The sequence below is a fragment of the Botryllus schlosseri genome, chromosome 13, assembly GCF_051294905.1.
Source record: "Botryllus schlosseri isolate E-star chromosome 13, Bs_hap1, whole genome shotgun sequence".
NCBI classification, from domain to species: Eukaryota; Metazoa; Chordata; class Ascidiacea; order Stolidobranchia; family Styelidae; genus Botryllus; species Botryllus schlosseri.
The window spans coordinates 10,401,525-10,417,466 of NC_137248.1; the positions used below are offsets into that span (position 1 = coordinate 10,401,525).

General features: G+C 42.0%; 2 protein-coding genes across 4 annotated transcripts; one reads left to right on the forward strand and one right to left on the reverse strand.

Moving 5' to 3' along the window:
- Positions 1 to 105: 105 nt before the first annotated feature.
- On the reverse strand, positions 106 to 2,824 carry LOC145453585 (sorting nexin-4-like). Its single transcript, XM_080331547.1, has one exon. It carries the CDS (start codon positions 2,720 to 2,722, stop codon positions 1,433 to 1,435), a length of 1,290 nt encoding a protein of 429 aa, XP_080187673.1. The 5' UTR covers positions 2,723 to 2,824; the 3' UTR covers positions 106 to 1,432.
- Positions 2,825 to 3,696: 872 nt separating this feature from the next.
- Positions 3,697 to 14,832, forward strand: LOC145454464 (inner nuclear membrane protein Man1-like). Of its 3 annotated transcripts, XR_013920134.1 has the most exons (15): positions 3,697 to 3,933; positions 4,005 to 4,176; positions 4,599 to 5,186; positions 5,931 to 5,959; positions 6,031 to 6,094; positions 6,150 to 6,229; positions 6,295 to 6,401; positions 8,776 to 8,885; positions 8,950 to 9,051; positions 9,724 to 9,826; positions 9,888 to 10,008; positions 11,140 to 11,270; positions 12,605 to 12,710; positions 13,480 to 14,619; positions 14,650 to 14,832. XR_013920134.1 is itself a non-coding variant. In XM_080332462.1 (14 exons), exons 1-14 carry the CDS (start codon positions 3,802 to 3,804, stop codon positions 13,738 to 13,740), a joined length of 2,106 nt encoding a protein of 701 aa, XP_080188588.1. In that variant the 5' UTR covers positions 3,697 to 3,801; the 3' UTR covers positions 13,741 to 14,832. The 3 variants fall into 3 exon arrangements, 2 of the variants coding, with proteins under 2 accessions (XP_080188588.1, XP_080188589.1); XM_080332462.1 differs by having other exon boundaries at positions 13,480 to 14,832; XM_080332463.1 differs by having other exon boundaries at positions 3,698 to 3,924; positions 13,480 to 14,832.
- Positions 14,833 to 15,942: the final 1,110 nt, after the last annotated feature.

Below are 15,942 nucleotides of genomic sequence, written 5' to 3' on the forward strand. Positions count from 1 at the left end.
CTATTTCACACCCAGTGAATTAGAGAATGACGTGGTGAATTACAATTTATCCAAGATTCATGACTAAGGGCTTTTGCTACAATCATAGTTCATTTGGACACGCACTTGATTAATATAACTTTATTCATGAAATGTACTGGACACAGGATCATGTGACAATACAAACAATCTCCTATGATGAGCCTCACATTCATGGCTCACTGCTACAATTGGCAATGATACTCTACAGAAAGTATGCGGGTATAATCAATAATAGTGGAATATCGGGTAATATTCTCTCAATTGGTTGATTGAAAGATTTTGAAATGAAATTTTAAATATGGGCTGGGATATTGACTACCTTTTGTTACACCCAGCCTGGCCTAATTCATGCTATGCTTATAGAGCAGTGGTTCTTGAAACTTTTTTAGACACGCATCCTTTATGAAAATCCAAAATTTCGCACCCCCCTTATCGTTATATCAGAAACCGGAATGCTAGCAATCCAAACGGATAGTTTGATGGCGTGGAAGATTATGACTGTCGATGGGAAAATTCTTGAATATGAAATTCGGACTATTCACAGAGTAAAAAGTATGAATTGGAGGTAAATCGCGCAGAGCCCAAATTTTTTTCTGTTGACCACAGTTTCGCGCCCCCCTTCAGATGCTTTCACGTCCCCCAGTTTGAGAACCACTGTTATAGAGCTATGATAATGTGATGGACATTAAGATGTATAAGCAGAAATAATGACTGCTACCAACTCATGGAAGGTTGACTGAAGTTCCCACATTCATGATAGGATCTAACGACATGGCTCAAAAGTGATAGCCTAACATACTTGTTTTTGCAATTCGGCTCATTGTTAATGGTTGCAATCATCTGCAGCAGATAACAGGCAATAGCATAATGCAATACAGTTCAATGCAAAGAACGCAATAGAAGCTACATCATTTGGGCTTTCCCACTATCCCAGCCAAAATTGAAAGCAGTACTGATTGCCCTATACATTTATAATTTTATATAACAAAGTACAATAGCTTTTTTACATAATATTAACTATATAGGTCACGTTGAAATCAAGCAGCTAAATATTGCACAGGATGGATATCCCAAGAAAATTCCCGTAAGATATAGTCCTTGATATGAAATTGGACGGGCAGTACTAACGATCACGCAACAGGATCGATTTGTCATCGCAAACATCATGAATCTTTGCCCTTCAACTTGATAATTACACAAAAGTTGCTGGAATAACATAGAATCGGTGAAATTTATAGATACAGTACCGTCAGTTCGGAACATAAACATAGGCAATTTTATTCAAACTAACAACTTTATTAAATGTGATGAATATTGGTTTTTGACTCATCATTGATATATGACGATCACCAATTCCTGCCAGTTGAAATCAAGCTCATAGTGTGCACCGACATTGTGACATCTAAAAGTTTCAAGCAGATTGCATCACAGTTTTAAACCGACTCCATGAAGACTTTGCTTCTTTTGACATTTTAATTTGCAATATGACGTAATTCGTAAGGATTTCTCTCAAATCGATCTGCTTCTGACGTTTAAATTTTAGAACTTCCTCCTTCGCTTGCATGGCAAAATCATCCGATATTTTCTTCTTCTCGTCCACTTCTTCTGTTAACTTTTTGATGGTTTCTTGGCATTTCGCGAGTTTCGCTTCCTTCTGTTCCGGAGTATCGCCTCCGAAAAGTCTCGCCTTCATGCCGCTCAGATTAAATTTAGCCGCACCGCTCTCTATCTGTTGCTTTTCAATGTTAGCTCCCTGCAATTGGCTTTCGACATATTCAGCGTCGTACTGCAAAGCTTCGTGCTTTTTTATAATTGCTTTCAAGGAATTGCCGTAGTTGAAATACTCTTTCAATTGCTCTGCATACAGTTCTTCCTCCTCCATAAGACTGTCGATAGACTCCGAATATTTGTCCATCTCCAGAGCACATTTTCTCAAAGCTTCCGCCATCGAAGCGTCTTCGATCTGACTCCAATCTTTGAAAATTCTTGAATAATTGGAATGTATTTTGTATAATGCATACACTCTGTCGGCTAGCTTAGCGCGGGCTTTCAATACAGCAGCAATGCTGGCCTGTAGGTCATTTGAGAACGCCTTCAGGTCGTCAAATACCGGGTCTATTTGCTTGACTCGTAGTGATGCGTTTAACGTCTTCAACCACGAATCGGCTTTAGCTTGGTAACCAGTAGCCAAGACACTTTCTCTCCAATTTTCTTCCAATCTTAAAAAGGATAATATAATATCATCTTTAACCTGCATACTGCAAATTCGGTGCAAGAATGCTTCCAATCCAGCTCTACGCCGCTCAAGGAACTCCGGGTCAAACACGTCTGTTGTCATTTTGGTCCAAATATGAGTTATTCTCTTCTCGGGCAATGGCGGTAAAATGATCGCTGGATAAGTGACTGCCAAGTAATTCCTAAGCAGTTCAAATTCACTGTATCTTCTCCACACCGAGGAGACAGGCAACTCCGACGCCTGATCAGCTTCATCACGTGGCTTCGTTTCCACAAGGTATGCGACATAAGTGTCTTGCATTTTTAGTCCAGTTTTGCTGATCACACGCTTTTCTGGATCTTGCACAGTGATTGTCATCATGTCAAACAGCGTTTCAAGTTTTCCGTCACCTTTTTTTTCATCGCATGAAATCTCTGCTCCCTCTTCGTCAAACATGTCATATTCACCATCCTCGACGTCCGCCATCGCGACACTATGAATTGAGTGTTGTGCGTGTGGACGCTCAAATGAATTTTACAGTTGTATTCCGACGATACACCTTACAACGAAACTATGATATATCTTGAATCAAAACAAAAAGTTTACAGTACAGCAGCTGCTGTTCTTCAGAGTCCAGATCAGACCCAGCTCCTGTATGATATCTGTTGGCTTGCTGCCAGCCAGACTATGACAACTCCGGAATCTAATTCCCATCTAATTTGTGAAATGTTATGCTCTAATTTCATTTCTAATGCAATTTCTGGTTTTCCTGAAAATGCTAATACATGAGAACTGCATACGAAATGAGCCAAGCCCACGCTTAGAGGCTTAGTGTATACAGACAGTTGCCGGTCTCATGATCGTGAGAATGAACTCTAATTTGATAAGAACTTAACTTGAGTTTTGTATTATTTATGTCTAATTCCGTAATTCGGAAAAGGTTTTGCGAATTCTGATCTAATACTGACTGATTGACTGGCTGAAAACATTAACTCTGGTTTGCGAGCATCATCGAGTGGACGGATAGCCAAATAAGCCAATGCATTTTTGGGATCTGTGATGTAAACTCACTCTACCCTCTCAATGCTCTCATTCCTGTCGCTTCTTTCATCATTCCATATTCTCTGATGCGTTGTCTAAATATTAAAGTATTTTCTTGATAACTAAAAATACTTACATGAAGAGTGAACACGGTCAATGTGAACTTTGAATACGCCATCAGCAACTGGATCGTATGCTAAGATAATAGGATGATCAAAGAGATTATAAGGATATCATAAAATCATCGTCATCCCAGTCACTCCTCCTCCTCCTCCATTCTGTTCACCAATGACGATGATGATGATGTGTCATATTTTATAAATTTATGGTCGCCTAACTTCGCAGCCATCGCGAACGATAGTCCTTCCATACCGCTTTCATTCTTGAAGCCGTCGAAAATGTTTTGGCACAATTTTGCGGCCCGCTTTGCTTCAGCGTTTGCGAAATCGGCTCGACCGAGGTATGGGTGTGCGTCGTTTCGAGTTCAGGTAGGCTATACAAAGTTGCGGTCATTCTTGCCAGGCATGTCTCTGTCTGACGCAGAACTGCGTCGTCAACTCAAAACATACGGCGTAAACCCTGGACCGATTATTGACTCAACCCGCGGCATATACCAGAAACGATTGGACAAACTAAAAAATGAGCGAGTGAGTACGGTATCATGAATCAAGCTGAGTCTCATCTGCATTGCCCGTACATGATGATTATTGGTCTTGTGCATATTCAGAAAGTGAACTCCTCTCCGTTCGCGAAAGATGGAAGGTCCAGTAGCACTCCGGTTAAACTCGAAACAAATCGCTCGAGAAAGCGTTCCAAATCCCCTGTTCTTCGATCCACAAGAAGTAACCGGAATTTAACCAAGCTGGCAGGATATAGCACAGATGAAGATGATAATAAAGGTGAGACACCAAGTTGTTAATGTGGCTTTAAAGACTAGTTGCAAAAATCGCAAGCTATAAGATAGCAATAATATAATAACTGAAGTATTTACTAGTTACTACAACCTCAACAATATCCTTCGGGGGCAAGTTACTCCCTGGATTGTGTGTGTACTTGCAAGTTTTACTGTGAATACAGAATATATTAATTTATGGAGCGCCAAATATAGCTATATATCATCCCTCTGCTAGGACACTACATATTTGTGCTTGAAGTTAGTCCAGCAAAATTGCTAGCCTATACTATGGTGTCCCAACTGTGTTGTCACCTATTGGTGGTAGGTTGATTATCTATAAAAAAAATGTACTATACCTTTCTTTAAATGCATAGCCGACTGGTGCTATCTTAGTGTTGATTTTGAAATTCCACTGTTCCCTTTCAGGTATTAGCAAGAGTTCGGAAGGCAGGCCATCGCCATCTCGCGCTGGCAAGAAAGATTCGAGAAAAAGCGTTTCCATAACAAAAGATCTTCATGCCATCGGCTCTTCTCCGGCTCGCAAAAGGGTTTCGTGGACTCCCAAAGCCACAAGATCGTCGCTGCGTTCGATGAAAACAAACTATACACCGAAGCCGCCTGCCGAGAAGTATTCCGACGACTCGGATGACGCATCGGAACGTAGCAGCTTGGACAGTTTTGTGGAGATGGAATCAACCGAAACAAACACTACTCCCAGTTTGCAAGGCAGGCGGAAATCGGCCGATCTCCGCCTGCAGAAGATCCGCGACGAAATCAAAGCGTGGAAGAGAGAGGAAGATGTAAAACACTCGATCTCTCCGGCGAAATCTAAAAGCAACGGAATTTCCGCATCCGCAATTGTCACCCAAGAGAACAATGTCGCCAGCGCTGACGCGCGCAGCTCGCATTGGCCTTTGAGCTGTTCTAGTTTTCTACCGATCGGGACCTGCGTATTCTTTGTTGTGCTGGGATTGCTGTACGTCACAATGAGATACGATACCGCGTTGAACACAAGTAAGCGTGCCGTGTTCCGTAGTACTGGACTTCAATATACAATCAAATGATATATTCATGTTGATATTAACCCGAATACTTTCAGCTCACACTCATCAATGGTAATCGTCAGCAACTGGTAGAGTGATCAAAAGCATGTCAACAGTCGTATTACCAAATATGACGTCATTGGCATATAAATTTGAATATTTGTTTTGAACATGGCTTAGGTAGGGTTACCATACGTCCTCTTTTAAGAGGATTGGTCCTCTATTTTGACATTTTTGAAAGTGTCCTCGGAGGTGTGAAAGTGTCCTCTTTTTGAAAACTTTGTTCAAATGTAGGCCTACCGTATGTTAAAATTCGACTGAGATATAGGAAATTAGTACTCAAGTAACGTTCCGGCGGGTATTTCGGTAGTCGAGCCAGAATGTTGACCTTTTTTTAGTCAGTCAACGGAGAATTCAGTGTAAGTGTATTTTCCTCTTGGAGTCGAATCGGAAAAAGTACCTTTTTTTAGTCAACCAACTACAAATTCCCAATAAATTTACCAATTTTTCTGGATTTTACTCCGGTATTGTAAGTCTGGAAAATTTTGAAGTGTCCTCTTTTCTGATTTCCAAAATATGGTAACCCTAGGCTTAGGGTCAATGTAGGCCTACTATTTTTTCACGATGGCGACGAGAAAGAAATTACGTCTCTTGCCCTGTTTGCCTTCCGTTTATTCTCATTTTCTGCAAGTAACATTGATTTTTTTAATTTCAGGAGAATCCATCGCCTTCACGTCGCCAACGGTTAGAATTTCCATTCATTTATTCGGCCGATAATCGACACGGTGGTTACGCTATCCCTTTTTACCTTGCAGAATGAAAACGCGAAATTCCGTGCACTACTGGCGAGATTGCACGACTTTGTGGCTACCGACGCAGGTGAATTTGTGTTGCTGCCATGGAGATGTGAAATGTTGTTATGAGTTGATTACAGGCGACAGGATTTGCGGTTATAAATCTGACGAAGGAATGATGGAAGTGTCGACCTTGCATAATTCTTTGAACATAGCTCTGGTAAAACAGTTTTGCGAGTATGTGATTATGTACGTCAATCGCTAACTCTGTTGGCTGTCGCACAGGGACCGGATAAGCATGATTTTATCGGTGCGTGCCGGGTATTTGTCGAAAACGATTATGGGATCGATTTTTACGACCAGTCCAATGATCGTATCGTGGACGTTAAAAGGTAATGTGATAATTTGTTTTGCAATATAGATCGAAAATCTTGTCCTAGTTCCACAATCATAAACGCCATTACAGGGCAGCTGATTCCGAATTTTGAGGGGTCACATCATGTATTGGTGAAATTGGGTTGCCCGACATGAGCATGCGACACAATGGAAAACGACAATTCAGCATGGAACACATCAGCATGCGTCACTTCAGCATGTGACTGTATAACCCAAAAACTTACATAACCCGAAACATAGCCTAACCTGACCTAACCTAAAGCCTAACCCTAACCCAACCATAAATCCAACCCTAACCTACCCCTAACCCGTAATTTAACCCAGTGGTTCTCAACCGCCGGTCCGCGGACCGGTACCGGTCCGCGACGACATTCCCGCCGGTCCGCGAGGAATATTACAATTTTATACTTTAATTTCAAGATTCAATGTTGAAGGCTTGTCCTTTGATAAAATAAATAAAACATCTAATTATAAACTGATTCATAACTTCGTGAGGTAACATTAGGGCTAGAAACATGTTCGATTTGACTTAAAGTACAAGACAATTCATTTGACGACATGCGAGCGACAAATACAGAACAGATACGAGCTCACTCATCGCTAAGCAGCGCAGTTTGATCATCGGTTTTCGATTCATTTATGTTGTGCAGGACCATAACTGGGGCACCCCAAACCGCCCAATTGGAGAGGGGCCGAGCTTGAAAAGGGCCCAAAATTATTTCGCAAATGAATATAAATCATAGCGTTTTATTTGAAACTTTTCCAACATTTTTCAATTTCTTTTCAGGCTTTGCATGATTTAGTGTCCCTAAATGTATTGCTTATTAGGTGCCCTTCTCCGAGAAATACGCATGATTTATAGGCATTTCGGCGTCAGCCATTGCCGCACCACGACGTATCCACACATAATGAAGATTAGGTTAACATATGGGACTCCGAAATTTGGGCCTAAAATTCGACCACGAGAAAAGCGCTTCAGTCGTGAATGATCGAAAATTGTCGCCATTGTCGCGATAAGCTACGTAAACTCTCTGCTTACGCTGAGTAGAATGGATGTGATCACAAGTACAGGTGAAAACATCCACCCAAGTGTAGGGTCTTGGGGCGAAACCCCCGGAAGTTTGACTTATCGCCCTGTGGGGGCCCCAAGATCTACGTTTTTGGGGGTGGGCTGACGAAGTGCTTTTTCGGCCCGGCTTTGCGGAAGGCCGGTATAGCTGCTGTAATGTTTTTTCTTGCGGCACGCACTGTATTCGCAGTTGCCGGAGTAGCCTGCGTCTGGTGGCAGTGGGCAATGAGCAAGGTAGCACGACAAGGTGCTTGGTTCAACTCCTATACGCTTCTTCTCTTGATATTGCCGGTCGGTATTGAGTTGGCGTGGCCGTTAAAACCCACGGCCTTTGGCGCGAAAGACTGTAAACGACTCTCAGCGGTAGCACGTTTATCTGGACAAGGCAATTTTACCTCGGCTTGGCAGACTCACTACCATAAAATCACATGGATGCCATCATGAGAGTTCCATTCTTTGGATTAGGTATGAAAACTGGGCTGTGCGGCTGTAACAGAATGTAAATCAACAGAATGTAAATCGGAAAATTGAGTCATGGTATCGAGGCTCTGGTCATAGTGAGTTGGTCGGGAAGATAGTTTTTGTTGTTTGACCTGCCGATTTATCTGGTAAACGTACTGTTGTGGATAAGTTTTTTGCTTGCTCATTGAAATTCGTTATTAAATACGTAGCGAGTAACGGTCTGATGCGTTTTGGAAACATGAGCTTGTTGTTATTCAAATCCTTTGAAATTCCAGCACTTATGTGGAAAATATGTGATGGATTTCCGCCCGGTTAGATGCCATAAGCTTTGGGGTCTCCGCTAACCAGACTGTAGGATCAAGAAGGGATTATTGTACCGTCCCTCTTGACTTGGGTTTGAAAATACCATTGGCTAATGCGAATAAAATTCTCATTTGTCGGCATATCTTGCGTTTTCATCCTAGGCCTGTAGATATTCTAAACCATGTACTTGCCTGATGGCTTGCTAGAGATTGTCGCAAATTGCACATGCATTTAGTATACGGCGGGTTCTGTGTCAAACTAGCTACACATACCACTTAATGGTGGTCAGTAAATAAGTACTTTTGCTTTTTCAAAGTACTCAAGTAGGCTCTGTCTTCTTAAACTACCTGGTTATGATTTTGGGCTACTTCTACTTAACATTTTTTGTGCTTTTAGGCAAAACTAGGGATATACTACCTACTTTTTAATGTACTTGTGCTTGAGTTGAAATATACGACTCTTCTTCTACCGAATCTACCGTACTTGTGTACTGATGATGACTACTTTGAGTCTTTAACCACCTCTGCATGTCTCAGGTGTCGCGACGCTTATTACGTGAAATCCGAGTCGGCCGTGCTTAGCGGCTGGTGCCGGTTTACTCGCGCCGTACAGAAAGTGTTTCTGAGGATAGTGTTCACCGCCGCTGGTAAGTTTGACGGGTGTTCTGGTGTTGATGTGTGGACCGACGTTTTTGTGATTTTTCTCAATAGCTGGCGTCGCCATCTGGCTTGGGCTTGTTTACCGCAAATTCCTCTCACAAAAACGGAAGGAGGAACGAGAAAAGATGTTTGTTGTCGTTCAAAAAATTATTGGTGAGTACGGCAGCATTGGGTCGATCGATTGCGTTCTCAACTGTGTCGCCACAACGCGAAATGCAATACTGTGTCTGTGATCTGTTTTGATTTATTGCGTGTTAATTTGTCGTGTTGCGATTGAGTGCTAGTTATGTGTGTTCAAATGCTTGGGAATTTTTTATTAGTAACTGGGCGATCCAAGTATTCAGCTGCAAGTCGAGTATTTGAGTGTTGCCTCTTGTGACGCGGTAACAGTATTACCGGTACTGATCTGGAAAGTGCAATGCTAGTTGCACGTGATCATAATCATTTTGTCCTTCTTGACAATGCCTACTTTGTGACATTTTATAACAACACTGCTGTCTGATCAGTTACTCCCTGAAATGCTAATTCCACGAGCATGCCCTTCCTGTGATGACAGCAGGCTACGTGTTCTGGAAACTGCAATACGACCAACTGAGGTTTCGTAGCTCCCATGGAAGAAGGAGATATGTTGATTAGTTTTAGTATGAAAAATGTATATTATTTGCTACTGAAACTATATTTTACGTTGATTGAGTAACTGTTAGTAAGAAAAAGGTTTATTTTTGTTACTGTAAAAATCGAATCTCACTAATCGTCTCAAGTCATAACGATCAATACTCGACTCGGATTTGAGATGTAATTTCTGAGAGTAACTTTTATTTTCAGATGTTCTGCGTCGACAGTACGAGTTATCAGAACACAACGGATCCGTACCGCCTTATCTGCCAATACTGCATGTTAGAGATATGATCATACCGCCTAAAGACAGGTATGTTGATTGAAATTTGACTGTAGCAACCGCAAATGTTATTCTTGTTATGTCGCGGCAGAAAAAAGATGGCAAAGATCTGGGATCGGGCGAAGCATTTTTTGTCGGCCAGCGAAACGCGGATTCGAGTCGAAAATCAAACGGTACAGGGAGAGGACTTCCTCGTGTGGCGTTGGATACAGGTGCGTGGTCGGCAAAATACTGATGTGTTCACTGGACGACTGTACTTGCTCTTTGTCGTACATTCTCAAGAAGTATAGCCTAATGCGTTCCCAAATATATAGGATTTTCAATATCAGGCTAGGGAGTTTCACAATTTTTTATGCAACTCAACTCCGTAGTCTTGCAAGTAGGACAATATTTTGTTGCAGTCAAATCCGTGGAAAGTTGCGCTCTTTTTTCACAAAAGTTGCATTCAAGGACAAGTTCCTCGAAATTATTAGGGTGTGAGACGCTCGAACTGTTCCGTATTCAAGGCACTGTAGCTAAACTGAGTAAACTCAATGACATTGGTGACTTCAACAAAATCAATCGCCTGAAAATATTGACCCAGTGAAAATATGATTTTTGGCGGTCTACGTCAAATCAGAAAGGACTTCAATTTTAAACGACGGTGAAATAATCGAGCGATCTATTTACATACAGTGCCAAATATTTCCAGTAAACAGGTAGTAGCATAAAAAGTCGAAAAAACTTGCAAGAACTTGCATGGAAAATCTAAAAAGTTTCAAAAAGTTGCATGAAAAAATGAAGAAAAGTTGCAATATATGATTCTTCCAAACAGCTTAAAACACCATACATACTACATAACTTTGTGAGTATTCAAGAAGGTGCCGGAAGTTGTAAAAAAAGTTGCGAAAACTTGTTCTTCTCATAAGTGTTCTCAAGTCCGACTCGTGACTGTTCACATTCACATTACGACCATGCAAAATTTGACTTGACGTCCCGGCTCTGAATCCAACTCCTCGACCCTGTGCCACTATCAGAGCCATCTGTGGACATGCTACGAGTATTTGTTGTTGAAAATATGTTTACGCGGGTGAATGAGGGAGTATCTCAGTAGGTAGATTGCGTTGTGGATCTCCACAGAAGCTTTCTGACTGCGATAAAAACCGCAAAGTGCTCACGTAGACAAAACGTGGGTTGTATTATGTTCTCAAGTCGAATTCTCACTCAAGTGACTGATTGCATGAGTTGTATATAGGACAAGGTGCAATGATTCAAGACCCAGTTGTAAACAAAAAAAATAGTGCACCGGCCCAGCTATTCAGCTGTACCTTTTGTTATGAGTTGAACGAGCGACAATTGCACAGGCTTCTTCACCGAGTAAAAGGCACACCCCCACTTCGCGGCTATGGCAGGGGGAAGCGTTCGACGTCACGAAGGGCCCGATGATTTGTCCGACCCCGTGTCTGAAGATCAGAAATGTTTTCAATCCCTCCGAGTAAGTCGCTATGCTAATTTCTCTCTACGTAAGTCCATCAATACTGTGGCAGCGTTATTTTGTGCGACCTTATACAAGCCAAAGTGGTGGCGAGTTATCAACGCTAGAACCGACCTAGAAAACGTCTGTTGTCATCTTTTCATTCACCTATTTCGATTGTGAATGAGATCGTGTCGCGTAAAGACGAATCACAGTATAAGGAAGGTGTTCTCGCCATGAAATGGTGACTAATGTTCATCTTCTTTTCGAATGCGTTTCTTCAATGGAAATGGTCCTTGTGCGAGTGTAGGGAACCAGTCGCATTTGACGATTTGATAATCGATTTCGATTGCCCCTGTCTGGTCGATGGCAGCGCTTTCAGACGCTGCTTTGCCTTTTGTCACATGTCGATTACAGGTACTTTCTGTCGAGATGCCACACCGGACAAGTAGCTGGCCTAGGCCTACTCACTTACAACCAATGTGGGAGTCGTTCAGCAGATGAGAGGAATACGCTGCTAGCCAATTAGTATTCCAACGACTCGGCACAATGTCAAAACTCTGTGCGATTGCCTCGATGTGAATACAAGGAGTATATTTTTCTCCGTCGCATATCTCTTTTGTATCAATTGTATGTTTTTTCCAGTGTCAAGATGGCATGTAAATGCGTTCAGGTCGAAACCTTGAATCTTCGCGTTTAGAAGTAAAATTCAGCTGTCAACAGTGCATTAAGGTTTATCGACTTGAAGAACTTTATTGTGCCTGTTGATCTTGATAAGAGGCAAGCAAAAAGTTCTTCAAGTCATAAACGTTAGTATGAGTGTGCTGTTGGAGCTGTGTGGAAGTTCTGTACCACAAATCAGTTATAGTAGTAAAATTACTGATAATTACAATAGTATAGCAAATTTTAAGAAAAACACAAGTTGCATCTAGTTATTTATTACGGTGAGCCAACTTACTACTGGCACACAATAAAGATTTCTCACATCGGCCAAAGAATTGAAGCAGTGGAGCATGCATAGACCATAGTAAAGAACATATGCTATTTCCAGGTATCGCGTTTTAGCAGAATACCGTAAATTCCATGTAGAATCTGTTGCTCGGATGCACCCCAAGACTATATCACTGTTTTGAAAAACTTGCAAACCGAGTTCACATCAGCATGCATTCCTGCTATGAAACGCGCCACACTTATTTAATCTCCCTTATCTGCGAGCAATTCATTGAAAGGTCGACTAGCCTGCTGTCTAGACTATGACTCATGCGTTATTTTTATAGCGATATTGCTGGCGTGCTGCAATCTTGCATGCCGCCATTGTAATAACCGATATCCAGCGTAACATTTGAATGATTTAGGGAGAAGGACAAGAACTGGATTGAACAAATACAGGACTCCATATTGGAGAAATGCCAAGGAAACAACGAGATACTGCGCATATGCGTGGAAAAGGACTCCAAAGAGGTTTGACTAATTATATTAAACCCAAACTTGGAATTAATATTGTATCATACAGGGTTGTAATGACTCGAATCGAGTCACAATTTTCTGATTACTCGACTTGACTCGAGTCATTTTCGCAAAATTCAGAAATGACTCGACTCGAGTCAATCTGTGTATTGACTCGACTTGAGTCATTGCGCGTGACTCGGACCTAGTCATATAACTCGAGACTCAAGACGGCCAAGACCGACATTTCATTGTAATTTCGAAGAATAGTAAACTTACCACGCTATTGGGATTTCGTCTATTGGTACTGGTACTCGAAAATGCGACCAGAAACTGCTAAAAGTGAGGAAAATTAGTATATCATAAATGGGAACCATTTGATATCGATAAACAGTTATAAAAAGTGGGTTAACAAGACTTCAACTGGAAACTGAGCAGTCAACACTATGACTTGGACTCTGACTTGGCTCGGTGGTGAATTGAAAATGACTCGACTGGACTTGAGTCAAAACTATGAAAGTAAGATTGACTTGTGACTCGGAGCCTTGTGGCTTGGTTACAACGCTGGTATCATGCCCACATCTGGTTACACCAAGTCTTGTGAAAATTATGAATGTTTAAATTAGAATACGTTAAATCCTAACTCAAAGGTAATTTTGTATCATGCCGAATATGCCCATGTCCGGTTAAGCTCAGTCCTCTGTAAATTATGAATATTTACCGTACATTAAATCATATCAAATCCAGATTCAAATTATTGAAACGAGTCGCTTCCCTCGTTCAGGGTCTGGTCTACATGTTGTGCGCCACAAATGAGGCAGCGGGCCGCGCCTTTCAGGCCCTGCACAGCGCGTGGTTCGATGGCCGCCTGATCACGGTGAAGTTCATCCGCCTGCACCGTTTCCACCACCGTTTCCCAGAGTCCGTGCACCAGTCCAACGTGCCTCTGCAGCCCACGTCCGACGTGCCGGTGTCCACCATTCTCGCGTCTCCCGGTGAGGGCTCGCAGTTCGGGCGGTTGTATCCAACGCTGCCCGACGATTGAAGTCACCCGGCCGGTTTTACTGCCCTGGAAGATATTTTGATTGACTGACCCGGCGAACGTGTCTCGATGATTCTCCGTAGTCAACCTGCCAGCTCGCAAGACACTTCCGGAGTATAAATGCAACAGCTGGTCCGTTCTCTGGCCGCATCAAACCTGCCCCGAGCGGTTTCATCCTGGTCTTTGGATGATATGCTCAAATTTCGTAACCGATCTTTTGAACCTCCTTGTGTGTTTTCTGTGTAATCCAAACGTTACGTCATAAGTATCGAGATTTGGTGCATTTGATGTATTTTTTCGCCTCTGCAGTTACTTTCCATAGTTTTGCCGGGGATTAGGAGCGGATTCCAAATTTTTGGCAATGCCAATTGCGACTTGTTTAGTCGAATTTGTCATAAATTTTGGTCGTTTCAACGGAAATTTTGAGCAGAATTGAAGTTTTCGACAGTACAGATGTTTGTGGCTTGTCTGGCCAAATGTGTCACGAATTTTCCCGTTCTGAATCTGACTTGAATCTTGCTGGTCTACTGCCCTAGCCGCTTTGTTGGTTGCACGCCAGGCTATAGGCTTCGCGGTGGGTATATTATCCTAGACGCGCATTAAATACGAGATGTCCAACTCCAACAATTTATTCTTGTTCGTCAGTGCGCAAAACTATACTATTGCAATTTTTGTCGACGTTTGTTCTTGTGATTTTGTGACACGCATTCTTTCCGATAAGGAAATTATCCGTGAACAAGTTACGTGCCAACGTCGCGATGGCCGCGTGTCTTTTTGATTGCGGTGGCTCTCGGACCACGTGAATATACCTCATAGGAATGTGTAAAAACATTGCCTACTGTGTTTTTTGTTGTAGACGGTTGCGTGCCATAGCAACGCGATGTTTTCAGCTGCAGTAATCTCGTTTTTGAGTATTTGATCAGCAGTATCTTAGTGTGGTTCGTTAGCGGGCTGGATTTTTAGGAGGCGTTACGAAAACCCTTGTTACCTATTTTGTCGATGAACAATCGTCGCCAGTGGGCAGAGTTGATCGAAGTTTAATCTCTCTTGCGCCTGTTGCCTATGTTGATAATAAATATTTTACATTTTCTGAAATAGTTTCCAGTATGTTATGACGAGCTGGGTATAGCTTTCTACACAACACAGTAAACTACGTGTCGATCTAGGGATTTTCTAATGTAAAATCACAAGCACAGTCGCGGTTAAACAGTATCGCAAAAGTTGCATAATAGAATGGTTGCATGTCGCTGGTTAGATGTCCAATGATACTAAATATATTGAGATTGCTTCGAAACAATCAACCAAACTTTCAAAGCATTATGTGGATTGGAACACCGTTTTGCGTTCGAATTCGTAGAAACGTAAATATGGCCTACGTCCCTACAATATCCGAATACGAGACCAAACACGATTACAACTTAGTAGTAGACCTCCCCTACATGTATGGTGATGAGTGGTGACGGTAACTTCGTCATTTGATGTAGCATTCGGATCTGTTCAAGATGTTGTGTCGGTGAATTCCAGTCCCAAATTCAGTTTATTATTAGAAATTTCATCAGATCGATACACCGCGCACCCATTTTATTCGGTACGGGTTTGAAACTTTCATGTCGCGCGAAAACTTTAACCGAGTTCGGGATGTGTCCGTTAAAATCCATAGAACTTTGATGGTGCTGCGACGTGTGGATTATTACTGTCGTATAGGCTAATTAAGGAGGTACTATACTCGGCGGCTGAGTGTTGCTATCATGACTACCGGACACTTCACAAAAGGGCTACCAATCGATGGTAACAACATTCTATTATCAATATTTCTAATCAACGTGCGACACGTGGCTCAGTTCATATTTTCAAAAACCGCTTCCCTGAGCTTCTTTATTAGTGGCGCAGTGTACTCGCTTCGAGTGATCCTGTTAAACGTTACACCTCTTCAGAACCAGACGAATAAACGCTTCATCATCGTAATTCAATGTTGTTTGGATGCTTGGCGCGTGAAATTTCAAATGCGTTCCATGAAAATCATTTAGGATTGTGTTGATTTGGTTCAGTTACCAAAAGAAGCTACCTGACATCTTTATCATATCGGTAGGCCTAACATAGCTTGACGAGAGAAAATTTCGTAGTCAATCGCTGGTGATTGCCTCATTCATTGATTCATATATATATGGTATTTTGGAAATCTGAAAGAGGACACTTTTTCCAAAT

What these genes read in the sequence shown, in the direction of transcription:
- LOC145453585 (XM_080331547.1), bottom strand. Translation starts at nt 2,722, where the DNA reads ATGGCGGACGTCGAGGATGGTGAATATGACATGTTTGACGAAGAGGGA.
- LOC145454464 (XM_080332462.1), top strand. Translation starts at nt 3,802, where the DNA reads ATGTCTCTGTCTGACGCAGAACTGCGTCGTCAACTCAAAACATACGGC. An exon ending in ATTCTTTGAACATAGCTCTG is followed by an intron (nt 6,230 to 6,294) that starts GTAAAACAGTTT and finishes GCTGTCGCACAG; the next exon opens with GGACCGGATAAGCATGATTT. An exon ending in AATGTTTTCAATCCCTCCGA is followed by an intron (nt 11,271 to 12,604) that starts GTAAGTCGCTAT and finishes TGAATGATTTAG; the next exon opens with GGAGAAGGACAAGAACTGGA.